General features: G+C 43.0%; 1 protein-coding gene across 1 annotated transcript in view; it reads right to left on the bottom strand.

Annotated features, from left to right (window-relative positions):
- CCL28 (C-C motif chemokine ligand 28) overlaps positions 1-11,008 on the bottom strand; it is a 30,375-nt gene extending 19,367 nt beyond the window's left edge. The window contains exon 1 of the mRNA XM_027606708.2: positions 9,713-11,008. Coding sequence (XP_027462509.1) covers positions 9,713-9,776 — 64 coding nt within the window. The 5' untranslated portion in view covers positions 9,777-11,008. The remainder of the gene's footprint in view (positions 1-9,712) is intronic.
- Positions 11,009-13,992: the final 2,984 nt, after the last annotated feature.

The following is a 13,992-nucleotide window of genomic DNA, read 5'->3' as shown; positions in this document are numbered from 1 at the left end:
CTTGGGGTTATATTTTCAGATACGCACAAGTATCCTTCTGTCCACACCCGGGATTGGAGTGAGGCACTAGCCTTGCAGGCAATTTTTTTTTTTTTTTTTAAGATTTTATTTATTTGAGATAGAGGGCGCGTGAGAGAGCATGAGCAGGAGGTAGGGGCAGAGGGAGAGGGAGAAGCCGGCTCCGCACTGAGCAGGGAGCCCACTGGCAGGATCCCAGGACCCCAGGATCCTGACCTGAACCGAAGGCATACTCTTTTGTTTGTTTGTTTGACAGAGAGAGTCACAGCGAGAGAGGGAACACAGGCAGGGGGAGGGGGAGAAGGAGAAGCAGGCTCCCCGCGGAGCAGGGAGCCCGATGTGGGGCTCGATCCCAGGACCCTGGGATCATGACCGGAGCCGAAGGCAGGCAGACGGCCGAAGGACTGAGCCACCCAGGTGCACCAGGGGCAGAATTTAAATGGGTGCCCAAAAAACTCAGTAATTGAGTTTAAATAATATTTTTAGGCAATACTTTTAAAAATAAAAGTTTATACAAAAAAGTTTGTGATGAATAAAATACAGTTGACCCTTGAACAACATGGGTTTAAACTGTGTGGGCCCACCTATAAGGGATTTCTTTTTGATAAATACAGTGACCTAGATATATTTGCCTCATGATTTTAACATTTTCTTTAGCTTATTTTAAGAACATAGTATATAATACATGTAGCATACAAAATATGTATTTATCAGCTGTTTATGTTACTGGTAAGGCTTTCCGTCAATGGTAGGCTATTAGTTAAGTTTTGGGGGAGTCAAGTTATGTGGGGATTTTCCATTAGGGTAGGGTGAGGTGGGGGCCCCTAACCCTGGGATGTTCAGGGATCAACCTTACCACAATTTTATTTTTTTATTTTTTATTTTTTTAAAGATTTTATTTATTTGACGGAGACACAGCGAGAGAGGGAACACAAGCAGGGGGAGTGGGAGAGGGAGAAGCAGACTTCCCGCCAAGCAGGGAACCTGATGCGGGACTCTATCCCAGGACCCTGGGATCATGCCCTGAGCCGAAGGCAGACACTCAACGACTGAGCCACCCAGGCGCCCCTGAACTAATACTTTTTAATCTTCTGTAACACTCCTCTAGTCCTATTGCAAGTTTCTGCCTAAATTCTACTTTTCTGATATTAATACTGTGACACTAACCTTTTGGTTAAATTTACTTACCTGCCTTATTTTGTGTTTTTATCATTTTTTCCTCCTTTCCTTCATTGGATTGATGAGTTTTCTACGTTTCCTTTATTTTATTTTTTTTTTTTACTGAAAATTTAGCCTGGATTAGGTTAAGGAAGAACTCCCTTGGGAAAATATCAGTACCGTCTCACAAAAGTTTTTGAGTTTGAATCATTTGAGTAAATTTATTTTACTAATGAAAGTGATTACCAGGTCAATAAAATTCCATAAGCATTTGTGGAGTGCCTACCTTGTGTCTTTCATTGTTCTAGGCACTAAATACACAAAAATTAGTCAAAGTACCCGCCCTCAGGATGCCTCCAAAAGCAGATGTTTGTCTAACATTAATCTTTCAGGACCTCCTTGCCACATGTGACATTGGTACCCAATCCTTCCGAAATTTTCCGTATCCCTGGTTGACAAGACACTAATCTCTCCTAATTTTCCTAATACTGAGAAATTAAGTTCTCTGCTCTTGAACTCCTCCTCCGATAGCATTCCTCAAAGTTCTATCCTTGACCTTCCACTCTTCTTTCCATTCATATCTTCTCATGCTTTGAATTACTACCTGTGTCAGTAACTTTAAGATATCTTTGTCTGCTTTAGCCTCTACCCCAATAATTCTGACATATATTCAACTGCTGTTGAACATACACTTGAATATTCCACAGACTCCCCAACTTAATAAATCCCAAACTGAAGGCATTATTTCTTACCACTGAAAATCTGTTCCTTTCCTTTTCTCATCTCACATAATGGTCATTTACTGCTACCCAGAAACCCATGTGTCATTCCAATCTCCTTCTCTACTCCCCACAGCCAGTCACAAACTCCTGTATATTTTACTCTAACATTTCTCAGATTTGTCTCCCCTCTTTTCATCCCTGTTAACTAATGACCAAGTTCAAGATGTCATTAATTGTCTCCTTTTTCCCAGTCTTGCTGTTTTCTTATGTGAATCTCTGGTCCCACAGCATCCTGTGCTTTCCTGTCATTACCATATATAAAATTTAAGAGTTTCTGACTGTGTCTTTTGACTGTGAGCTCCCTCAGTATATATTTGTACCCGCACCACATAGCATAGTACCTGGTATTAATGCTAAATAAATGTCTCTTGAGCTGAACTAAGCTCTTTTGTCTTAATTTCATTGTATCTTGTTTTAAGGCTTTTAATGCTATTAAAATAACTTTCCTTTTTTTTTTTTTTAGGAAATAAGATTACCTATATTTGATCAAGGTCTTATGTCCCAAATGTCCTTAAATTACACATGCTTTTCAGAAACATTATCCCTCCACCATCACTCAAGTACTTAGGCGTCAACTCAATATGATAAATCATTTGCCCATTATATTTAATAATTTAATATAATTAATAATTTAATGATCCGATATAATTAATAATTTAATAATTATATTTAATAATAAAGATATTGGTATTTCTAGTAAAAGTATTAGTTATTAAAGTGTTATTGCTAATAATTCTGTTGGTTTTGGGTTTTGTTATTGTAATATTTCCAGTATTGTCAGAGAGTTGGGTGGGTCATTTGCCACGAATGTCTGTCCCCGATTTGGTTCTGTCTGTGATCCAATTTTGTATCAAGGCTTTAAAAATTTCCTGCTCAAGTTCTGTTAAGATTAATGCTAAAACACTGCACATCAAATTCATGATATAAAAATTAGATTCTGGGTTTTAAGGAAATAATCCTGTTATTACAGAGTGATGAACCAGCTTCCTCTCTTACTTAGCTGTATAGCCTCTTGCCACTCAAAGCGTGATTCCCGGAGCTGCAGCAGTGGCGTCATTTGAGGGCTTATTAGAAGTGCAGTTTGAAAAACACTGGTATAAAGAACACTTTATAGAACATAGTAAAATAGAAACAAAGCAAAAGTTTGTGCTACTCTTGGAGAAAGGATTCCCAGGGTAAAGATAAAAACAATAAGAAAGATTCACTTGCCTGCTATCAGCATCTCGGGTTTGTGAGTGCCATTTAAGAAGGCCAGTATGTAAATAAAGATAACGTTTTGAATGTGTTTGGTTAAGGTTACAGTTCCCTGATCTAGTGGACTTCACACCTTATGGAGCCACATCACACTGGAGGCCTGCAGATGAAGGTGTCCACTGCTAACATCGAGGAAGCAGGGAGGACTCACCAAGCAATGATGCATGAAATTGCTACGCCCAATTAATATCCTCCCAGATACTTTTTGGAACCATGGGATAATGTTTGGTAATGAAGAGTGAATGAGGCTTTTTCTTTACCTTAATGTGAAGACATCTGGTCATTAGTACTTCTCACAGCATGGACACTTGGAGTGGTGGGGGGGGTAGTCCTGAAGGGGATGGGGATAATTTTGTGCCAGAGGGACATGCTGAAAGGCATCACTGCACAGTAGTTAAGCATATGGAGACAAACAAGCAGATTCAATTCCTGGCTTTACCACTTACTAGCTTATGTTGGATGAGTTACTTAATTCTGTCTGTTTCTTTATCTGTAATATGGGGGTGGTGATATCACCTACCTCAGAGGGGTGTTATGAAGATTGCATGGCTTTATATACTTAAGTGCTTAGAACAAAGTGACAAGTAAACACTCAATCATTAGAAACAAGGGGCGCCTGGGTGGCTCAGTTGTTGAGCGTCTGCTTTCGGCTCAGGTCCTGATCCCAAGGTCCTGGGATCGAGCCCCCATCAGGCTCCTTGCTCAGCAGGGAGCCTGCTTCTCCCCTCCCTCTCCCTGCCGCTCCCCCTGCTTGTGTACTCTCTCTGTCAAATAAGTAAATAAAATCTTTAAAAATAATAATAATAATAATTAGAAACAAAACTGCATTGCCTGCCCCATAGTAGGTATCTAGGTGTCAATATTAAGTGCTTGTAAAATGTGCCCATTGTCCATTTACTGCCCCTCAGCTTCACATTCATCCTTAATTGCTAGTTCTGTGAACGTAACATGAGCCCTTTAAAAACCTTTCCTTCACCAGCTGGCCTGATGTTAAGCTCCGTCATGGAGGACACTGGAATGGCATTGCAGCGAGAAGGGGTTCTCCTTCCAGGCTGCAGGTGCTCCTGCCCGGGGGGCTCATGCCGGCCCCACTCCTGCCGGGCTGCAGCTCCTCTGGCCCCTGCTCTGGTAGCTCAGGACAGCTCGCAAGCACCCGCCCAGGCAGTTTGGTGGCAGAATGTCTCCAGCGGGACACCTCCCCGCGAAGAACTTGCCTCCTGCACACCGGAGGGCAGACCAAGGGATTTCTTGGCCATTCGGTGAGCCACGGCTGTGCCCTCTCCAACACAGTCTGAATCTCAGCTGGGCAGGGAAGGGGGGCAGGATTCCTTCCCTTGAACACTCCCCTTCGGCCCTACCAATGTCAGCCCCACCCATCCCTATACTCTTACAGTTCTGTTTACCTCCTTGTAGCCCATGTCTTGTTATAGTTAATAATTTGATATATTAATTTGATATACTTACCCTGTTCAAACTTTTTTGTCAGGTTTCTGTCTCTTAATAAGACTTTCGCTGATAATGAATAAATGGAACTTCAATATTCCAAACTAGTCCCAGAAGTTTGTATGTTGCCTATAAGATGAATGATCCAAATTTTTAAAAAATGACTGTGTGTTAAATAGCTATACTCTTATCTGTGATGTATGAAATGGAGGGGCACCTGGGGGGCTCAGTGGTTAAGCGTCTGCCTTCAGCTCGGGTCATGTTTCCAGGGTCCTGGGATCGAGTCCCTCATTGGGCTCCCTGCTCGGCTGGGAGTCTGCTTCTCCTTCTCCCTCTGCTGCTCCCCCTGCTTGTGCTCTCTCTCTCTCTCCCTCTCAAATGAATAAATAAAAATCTTTAACTGTTGAATCACAGACCTGTACCTCTGAAACAAATAATACATTATATGTTAAAAAAAAAAAGATAGTAGGAAGGGAAAAATGAAGGGGGGAAATCGGAGGGGGAGATGAACCATGAGAGACGATGGACTCTGAGAAACAAACAGGGTTCTAGAAGGGAGGGGGGTGGGGGGATGGGTTAGCCTGGTGATGGGTATTAAGGAGGGCACATACTGCATGGAGCACTGGGTGTTATATGCAAACAATGAATCATGGAATACTACATCAAAAACTAATGATGTAATGTGATTAACATAACAATAAAATAAAATTTTAAAATTAAATGAAAATAGGTAATGTGTAGATAGTTTTTATGTTTTCAAAAATCTGTGTGAATGTGTGTGGGTTCATATTTGCAAATGCATAGAGAGAGTTCTGGAAGGATACAGAGAACCCAGAGGGGTTATTACCTCTGGATAGAGGAGAGGGATGAAAGGAATGGAGAAGGGGGACTTTCACATTTTTTATTCTATATTTTCTATTTTAAAAATTTAGACTATTTGTTACTTTTTATAATTTTAGGAATTAAATTCTTTGATTTTTGTGACTTTTCATAATTTTAATCTAAAAAGTTGGTGATAGAACCTGGTGAGAGGAAAGGGAAGGAAACATTATTTTTTTAAATATTTTATTTATTTATTTGACAGAGCACACAAGCAGGGGGAGGAGCAGAGGGAGAGGGAGAAGCGGACTCCCCGCTGAATGGGGAGCCTGATGCGGGGCTCGATCCCAGGACCCTGGGATCATGACCTGAGCCAAAGGCAGACACCTAACCTACTGAGCACCCCAGGCGCCCTGGAAACTATTATTGAGCATGTCCTCTATGCCAAACACTTTCCTTATGTTACTTCATTTAATCATGAAAATAACTAGGTAAGAGAGGCATTATTATTCCTGTTTTACCATTAAGAAAATGGGCTCAGAGCGATTAAATAATTTCTCAAGTTCATGTATTTAGAATTTTGACTTGGCTTTTTGGAGTCCAAAGTGACTCTTCTCAGTCTTGCCAGTGTTTCTCAAACTGGGTTTCATAGGAGGGGGCCTCTGGGTGTGTTCTCAGGGTTCATGAGCTCTACAGACAATTCCTAAATCTTAGTATGTCATCTCACTCATAATCTTTAAATAGACATGTTCTGGATCTTCTGGAAGACCATCTTAAAAGAGTACTTTCAGGACATTTGAATTTTGCTTGTTTATGCTAATGTTGTTAGCAAGTGAGACCCTACCTTAATTGTCCCAGGTCAGTCAGAAAAGAACAGACTAGAATTTCATAATGCATTCATATTAAGGGAGGACTCAGTTATATCATTGTGGTTCAAACAAAAAAGTCGTGGGGAAAAAGCACTTCTCATTCTGAACACGGTAGTATATGCACATAAAACTCAAAATTTGCATCTTAAGAATCAGTGCTATATTCATGTTTGGAATGATGATGTGAGTTTTGGCCAAACATTAACTATTAATTTAAATTAATATTATTACATTGACATATTCTTGGCTTTGTAGCTGTGTTTTTATTTAAAATTTAAATTTATTTGGGTGTTCATAATTGGTTTCATGTTTATATATCAAGTAACATAGTAAAATAATATAAAGGTCATCATTGAGAGTAAAAAAAGAATGTTTTCCTTTAAAGGGGCCCATATACGACTCAGATTTGAGAAGACTGCTGTTATATCATTCTGCTTTTCCAGACATAGACAGGACATTTAAAAAACCCCTGGGGGCGCCGAGGTGGCTCAGTCAGTTGAATGGGTGACTCCTGGCTTTGGCTCAGGTCATGATCCCGGGGTCCTGGGATTGAGCCCCAGTCGGGGCTCCCTGCTCAGCGGGGATTCTGTTTCTCCCTCTCCCTCTGCCTCCCCCCCTGCTCGTTCTCTCTCCCTCTCTCAAATAAATAAATAAAATCTTAAAAAAAAAAAAAAAAGATGCCAGCAGCAAGTCCCTAGCAAGAGTCTGTGTAAGGAGGAGCCATCCTACTCTGACAAAATAGGTTGTCAGAAGTCCGTTTGGGTTCTAAAGCAAAATCCGCCAGCTTGCATCTGCCAGAGACAAGCGGAGCCTTAGTCTCCATGTACAGAGTAAAAACTCCAGGCCCACAAAGCCCCAGATTGCGGCTTTGAATCATCTGGCTCAGGGCCACTGAGGACGGATGATAGATATTTTTATGGACTCAGCAATGAGTTCTGGGAGCCAGCAGCCACGTCAGCAGCTAGAGAGCTTGCCCTCCTACCTTTGGTGGAATCCAAGACTTTTAATTACAGGTAAGTCAACTGCTTCCTGATATATGCACAACACTTTGAGAATGCCAATTACTGAGCCCTAACATTAAAATGGTCGTTTACGGCAACAGTAAGATAATGGAACGGTTGATGCCTGTAAGAACAAAATGTAGTTCTCAAAGTCTCCAGCGGGCACAGACCACTTCCAGGTCCCCAGCCCCAGCCTGTGACGACTGCCAAAGCTACCTATTCCTCCTTCCCTGCCCTGCTCAGTATGCCTCCCTCCCTGCCTCCCTGCCCCTCCCCCTCCCAGGCCGGAATCCCTTAGAGCCTCCCACAGGGCGCGCAGGACACAGAGGTAGTCCGCGGAAGTCTTTTCTGGAAAGCAGCTGGTTGCCCCTCTCGGTTCCACAGCTGCTCTCAGGCATTGCTTATTTTTAAATGGCAGAGGACACTGTGATTTTCCGGTGGCCCAAACTGCCTTAGGAAAAAAAAAAAAACCCTGGGAATAGCCCAGAAGGCCACCCCGGGGTCTCCTCGGTGCTCTTTCTTTCTTACCATCACCGACCGTTCCTTTTTCGAACCCCTCTGTGTTTTGCGGTCCCGCCCTCTCTGCCAGGACTGGGTCCCCCGCGAAGCTTGGCCCTGGGTCCTGGGTGCGGCGGGGACATCCCCCACCTCCCCCGCTCTTCTCTCCCTCCCCGCCCGGAGGGGGGCTGCTGCGAGGACAGTTGGAACCAGGTCAGGAAGCGGAAGGGAGAAACATACACTTTTATTTAAAAGTTTTCTGTGAAAAAAATTAAATTTGTACTGCCAAAACTAGGACTAAAGCCTTAGCAGGTAAACCTTTGAGAGACGGTGAAAGTGAATCCTAAAACTTACATGGTGACTTTTTCTGAAAAAATTTTACAGAAACATATAAGATGACACACTGGCGTCTTTGTCTTAATAAGACAGATTGATAGAAGTGAAGAAGAGATCACCCAGATTTTTTTCCCATGCTCAGTCATATAAAACCCAGTACATTGGTGCACTATACTGGGGCCCCTAAACAAATACCTGTAGGAACCAGGCAGTTAATAGGATGAGAGCCAACTTCAGAGAAGGACAGAGGCTATTCTGCTCCAGCCAGTTTTTGCCAGGGAACATGGAACCCTTGTGGCCAGCTGTGATTTTTCAAGAGAAGCTTTAAAAAATCCAGTTTGTGTGTCTGTATGAGAATGTGTACATGAAATCTGTCAGTTTTTAAATGTTGGCTTAATGTTTTCAAAAGCAGACCAAACAAAACTTATATTTCACCTCTGTTCTGGATTTAGAGAATCTATTCAGAATAAAGGGGATAACAGTCAAATCAGTCAAGTAATAAGTCCTTATGTTTAGGTTTTCCTAAGTACAGTAGAAAACATTGCCTCTGGTCCAAATGCAGTTATAATCTCCATATATATGCTAGCAATTCACAAATTAAGTTCTCTTTGATATAATTTATATGGTTCGATCTCCTCTATCCTGCATCCCTTTTTTTATAAAGGCCCATTTATTTATTTTATTTTATTTTTTAAATTTTATTTATTTATTGGAGAGAGAGACAGAGATAGCGAGAGAGCAGGAGCAGGGAGGAGAGAGGGAAGCAGGCTCCCCACTGAGCAGGGAGCCCGACGTGGGGCTCCATCCCAGGACCCTGGAATCATGACCTGAGCCGAACGCAGATGCTTAACCAATTGAGCCAACCAGGTGCCCCATGACCCACTTATTTATTTTAGAGAGAGAGAGAGAGAGAGAGAGAGAAGGCAGTGAAAGGGGGCAGAGGGAGAGGGAGAGAAGCAGATGCGCGGCTGAGCACAGAGACCCAAGCGGGGCTCAATCACACAACCCCAAGACCCCAAGACCATGACCTGAGCCAAAATCAAGAGTCAGAGGCTTAACCGACTGAGTCACCCAGCTGCCCCTCTCCTGCATCCCTTTTTCAATGTCTGATTGAAGTTTTGGTTTGCAGCATCCACAGCGCTGACTTTGTTGCTTACCAAACCTCTAACCCCGAAGGTCAAGTCTGTCTTTCCTGTAGGAACATGCACACTTGTATCCAGTGTAGCAGGCTAGGATGAGGGGGGAGACAGAGCTTTCCTCCAACCTCTCCCTGGGGGTTTTCTAAGACACTGTTGTCAGAAAAGGAAACACAGCTTAAAGTTGCTGTATGGAAGGATCTCATCCTCCACGTGGCAAATTACTAATATGTTCAAATGAGGTTCCGTCCTTCTAGAAGATCAGGAACTTAAACCTATGCCGCTCTCTTGTAGATAATTGGAAATTCCTACCTGAAGAGATCGAACTTCCTGCCCCAAATTGCCTCCAGCACCTCACTCCTTCCAGCTCCAACTTGGGAGGCAGCGCCCCCACTCACCTTCCGAGGAGGGAAGGGCCACACAGGCAGCCAAGGCCATGAGAGCGAGTCCTGTCTGCCACATTCCTGCCTTCCTCACCAGCTGGGGCTGCACTGCAGCTGAGGCTGGAGAATCAGGAAATGAGGCTGGAGGTGGCCTTGGGAGCAGAGCGTGTGGAGGAAAAGGAAGCAGGAAGCCCCGCCCCCGGAGGTGCTGGGGTACCTATCTCATGTTTCTTTCCTTGAGACCAGGTTCTTTCTTAAGACCCGACCTGTCTGGTCTGGCAAGGTCAACAATGTCAGACACCTGAGGGTCTGGCAACATCAGCAGGGATTTGGCAGTTGGTGAGGTCATTGTGAGTTGGGGGTGTGCATCAGAATCACTAGGGAACCATTAAAAAATAGTGATCTACTTGACTTCTTCCACAAACCTATACATCAGGATTTGGAGCGGGGGACCAGTCATTTGAATCATTTTGAAGCTCCATAGGTGATTCTGATGGACACCTCTATTGAGAACCATTGCCTAAAGGAATCAGAGTTTTTTGTTTTGTTTTTTAAAGATTTTATTTATTTATTTGAGAGAGAGAATGAGAGATAGAGAGCACGAGACGGAAGAGGGTCAGAGGGAGAAGCAGACTCCCTGCTGAGCAGGGAGCCCGATGTGGGACTCGATCCCGGGACTCCAGGATCATGACCCGAGCCGAAGGCAGTCGTTTAACCAACTGAGCCACCCAGGCGCCCGGAATCAGAGTTTTTTAAGTAGCTTGGTGAAACTAAGAGTTTCTGGTTTCGGGGACAAGGGTGACAAGTCATAAAAAAAACATTATCTGGTGGAAAGATATGGAAAAATTCAACCCCACTCTGGGCTTGGTTTACAGCCAGATTGTTTCCAAGTGGAGCTGTTAGTCTATTTAGGAGGAAAGTAAGACAGGTGTAAAGGCTTCTTCCCTCTAGGCCTGCCTGGTAGAAAAGAGAGGTCCACAGCAGGTGTGAGCAGGCCTAAGGAGGTTCGGGTTCTAGTCCAGCTTTGCTGCTAATCAGCTTTGAGAATAAGACTATAGGGTAGGGTGAGGATAATTGGCTTCTAATCCCGCCTTTTTTACAAACTGGTTGCATAACTTCAGAGTATGTACTTAACTTTTCTGTAAATAAGGAGTCAGGCTGGACAATCTCCAAAATCCTGCCATACTTCCTCTATAATTGCCCTGTTTCATGCAGTAGCCTTTGTCCATATGTGACCCCTGGGCATTTGAAATATGCTAGTCCAAATTCAGATGCACTGTGAACACAAAATACACACCCAGATTTCAAAGACTTAGTACAAAAAATATAAAATATTTCATAAATAATTTTCATATTGATTACATGCTGAAATGTAATTGGGTATAAATGTATTTGGATATATTGAGTTGAATAAAATACTATTAAAATTAACTTCACTTGTTTCTTTTTACTTTTTTTATATGACTACTCAAAATTTTAAGTCACATATGTAGCTTACATTATATTTGCGTTGGGCAGTTGCTTTGTAAGGTCAAGAGCTAGAGGTCAGAATTGTCCCTCCAGCTGTCAAGATTACTTAAACAAGCTCCAATTTCACCATCAAGAACAACCATAAAAAAGGATGAAATCTTGCCATTTGCAACAACATGGATGGATCCAGAGGGTATAATGCTAAATGAAATAAATCAGTCAGAGAAAGACAAATACCATATGATTTCACTCAGGTGTAGAATTTATGAAACAAACAAAGAAAATAAGAGACAAACAAAAAACCAGACTCTTAAAATATAGAGAACTGGTGGTTACCAAAGGGGTGGTGGTTAAGGAGATGGGTGAAATAGGTGATGGGGATTAAGAGCACACTTACCATGATGAGCACTGAGTAATGTACAGAATTCTTGAGAAACATTCTGTACACCTGAGACTAATATAACACTGAAGGTTAATTATACTTCAATTTAAAAAATAAATACAAATTTTTAAAAAGAAAGAGAAGCAAATTAAAAAGAAAAAGGACTGGAGTTATAATAAACTAGGAAAAGGGAGCTTTGGAGTACATGGGTCTAGGCAAAGGTGGCGGCCTGAATGACCCAGTCCCGCCAAGCAGCAGTTCCAGACTCTGCCACCAAACAAGGGGACGCTTCCACAGGTCTAGGTAATAGAGCACAGAGAACCTGCAGAGGTGACCTGCTTCTCCACAGTAGAAAAAAGCCTCTGTTCAGATAAAATGAAGGGTGACTATCAGATAACCCAGAGAGATTTTTAATCCAACAGGAAGGCTGGGCTCAATGTACTTACCCTTGTTCTTATTTGCTTCTCTATTTGATGGGACAGTTTCCATTTCACCACATGCCTGCTCTTCTGATACAGAATGTCACCAAGGGCCTGCCAGGAAGAAGGCATAGGGACAGAAATGCAAACTCTTGGACAACAATGGGGCTCCTCCTTGAGTTGTCTCAGATGGTTAGCATTTTCCCTCTCCTTCCCACTTCTTCCCCGGGGGGGCCACTGCAATGAGATGGTGGTATGGCAGACAGGCACCACTCCTGAAATTACCACAATTATTAGAAGGACAGCCTTGGGGCAAGGCTGTTATGTCAGCCTGCTGTTAAAAGGCAAGCCTGACACCCACCAGCAAGAACCAATAAACCACTGGAAAACCTTATGCTGTATTGTTATGTAACAAGAATGAGAGGCATGCTGGGCAGATCAGTTTGATTGGAGTGAGGGCAAATGGAAGGATGGAATTTTTGCCTGGGGAGTACACGGTGCAAGCTACAGTTATGGGGTACGTGTGTCTGTGTGTGACAGGATGTTCACTAGGCAGACACAGAACAGAATTAACTAGGAAGGAGCCTCAAAAGAGTGAGATCAGGGGCGCCTGGGTGGATCAGTCAGTTTAGCGTCTGTCTCGGTTCAGGCCATGATCCCAGGGTCCTGGGATCAAGTCCTGCTTTGGACTCCCTGCTCGGCGGGGAGTCTGCTGCTCCCTCTCCCCCTCCCCTCTGCCCCAGTGGGGAGTCTGCTGCTCCCTCTCCCTCTTCCCTCTGCCCGTCCCCCCTGCTCATGGTCTCCCTTTCTCGGGCGATCTCTCTCTCTCAAATAAATAAATAAGATCTATTAAAAAAAAGAGTGAGATCAGAACAACTTTGATTATTCATATATTTTTATCTGGGTTTGGAGCTTCTACAAAACCAAATGAGGAGAAGCCTGGGAAATGTGTGCCTTTAGTACCTAGGGGATAGTTGGAGGGTAGAGCCATAGAACGAAACAGTTTGAGGACAACCTAAAACTATCTGTGGTTTTGTGTTTTCCATTGTGAAACATCCCTGGCTAAGGATGCCAGGATGCAAACTTTAAAAAAATTATCTTTTAGGGCGCCGGGGTGGCTCATTTGGTTAAACGACTGCCTTCAGCTCAGGTCATGATCCTGGAGTCCCGGGATCGAGTCCCACATCGGGCTCCCTGCTGAACGGGGAGTCTGCTTCTCCCTCTGACCCTCTCCCCTCTCATGCTCTCTCTCTCTCTCTCTCTCAAATAAATAAATAAAATCTTAAAAAAAATTCTCTTTTGAATTTTACCAGGAAAAAGCAAATCATTTCACCTTAAAGAAAGTATAAACCTCAGACTTTCATAAAAATACTTGATACCATCCATGCTCTAGGTAAAATGACCAGTGGATTAGGAGGATGAAGATTTCTAAACAGTAGCTTTCACAAAATAAAATTAAGCCAGTGAACTTCCCTTGAAGATTTGTCTTGAAAATAAGTAGATAGATGGACTATTTTGAAAATGGTGTCAGGGGCACCTGGGTGGCTCAGCCAGTTAAGCGCCTGCCTTCAGCTCAGGTCATGATCCCAGGGTCCTGGGATGGAGACCTGCATCGGGTTCCCTGCCCAGTGGGGAGCCTGCTTCCCCCTCTCCCTCTGCCACTCCCCCTGCTTATTTTCTCTCTCTGTCAAATAAATAAATAAAATCTTAAAAAAAAAAAAGGAAATGATGTCAACATGTCTTAGAAGAATTTACAATTTAATGGACCCCCTTCCATGAATCTTCTGGTGTTGAGAAAAATCACCTTTTAATATATGTGTTATTTGAGTTCTGATTTGCAAATAATGGATTTGATGAAACAGGGCAGGGCCTAACAGGGAGCTCATATTAAAAACTGGGCTCCAGGGGCACCTGGGTGGCTCAGTCAAATAAATAAATAAAATCTTTAAAAACAAAAAACTGGGCTCCAAGTATTTCATGGCAGGCTCTGAGTTACAATGTTTAGTAATTGCATGCTATCTTTT

The sequence above is a fragment of the Zalophus californianus genome, chromosome 5 (genome assembly GCF_009762305.2).
Source record: "Zalophus californianus isolate mZalCal1 chromosome 5, mZalCal1.pri.v2, whole genome shotgun sequence".
Taxonomy (NCBI): Eukaryota; Metazoa; Chordata; class Mammalia; order Carnivora; family Otariidae; genus Zalophus; species Zalophus californianus.
Note: the sequence above shows the minus strand (reverse complement) of the source record. Positions and strands in the feature narration are given on the sequence as shown.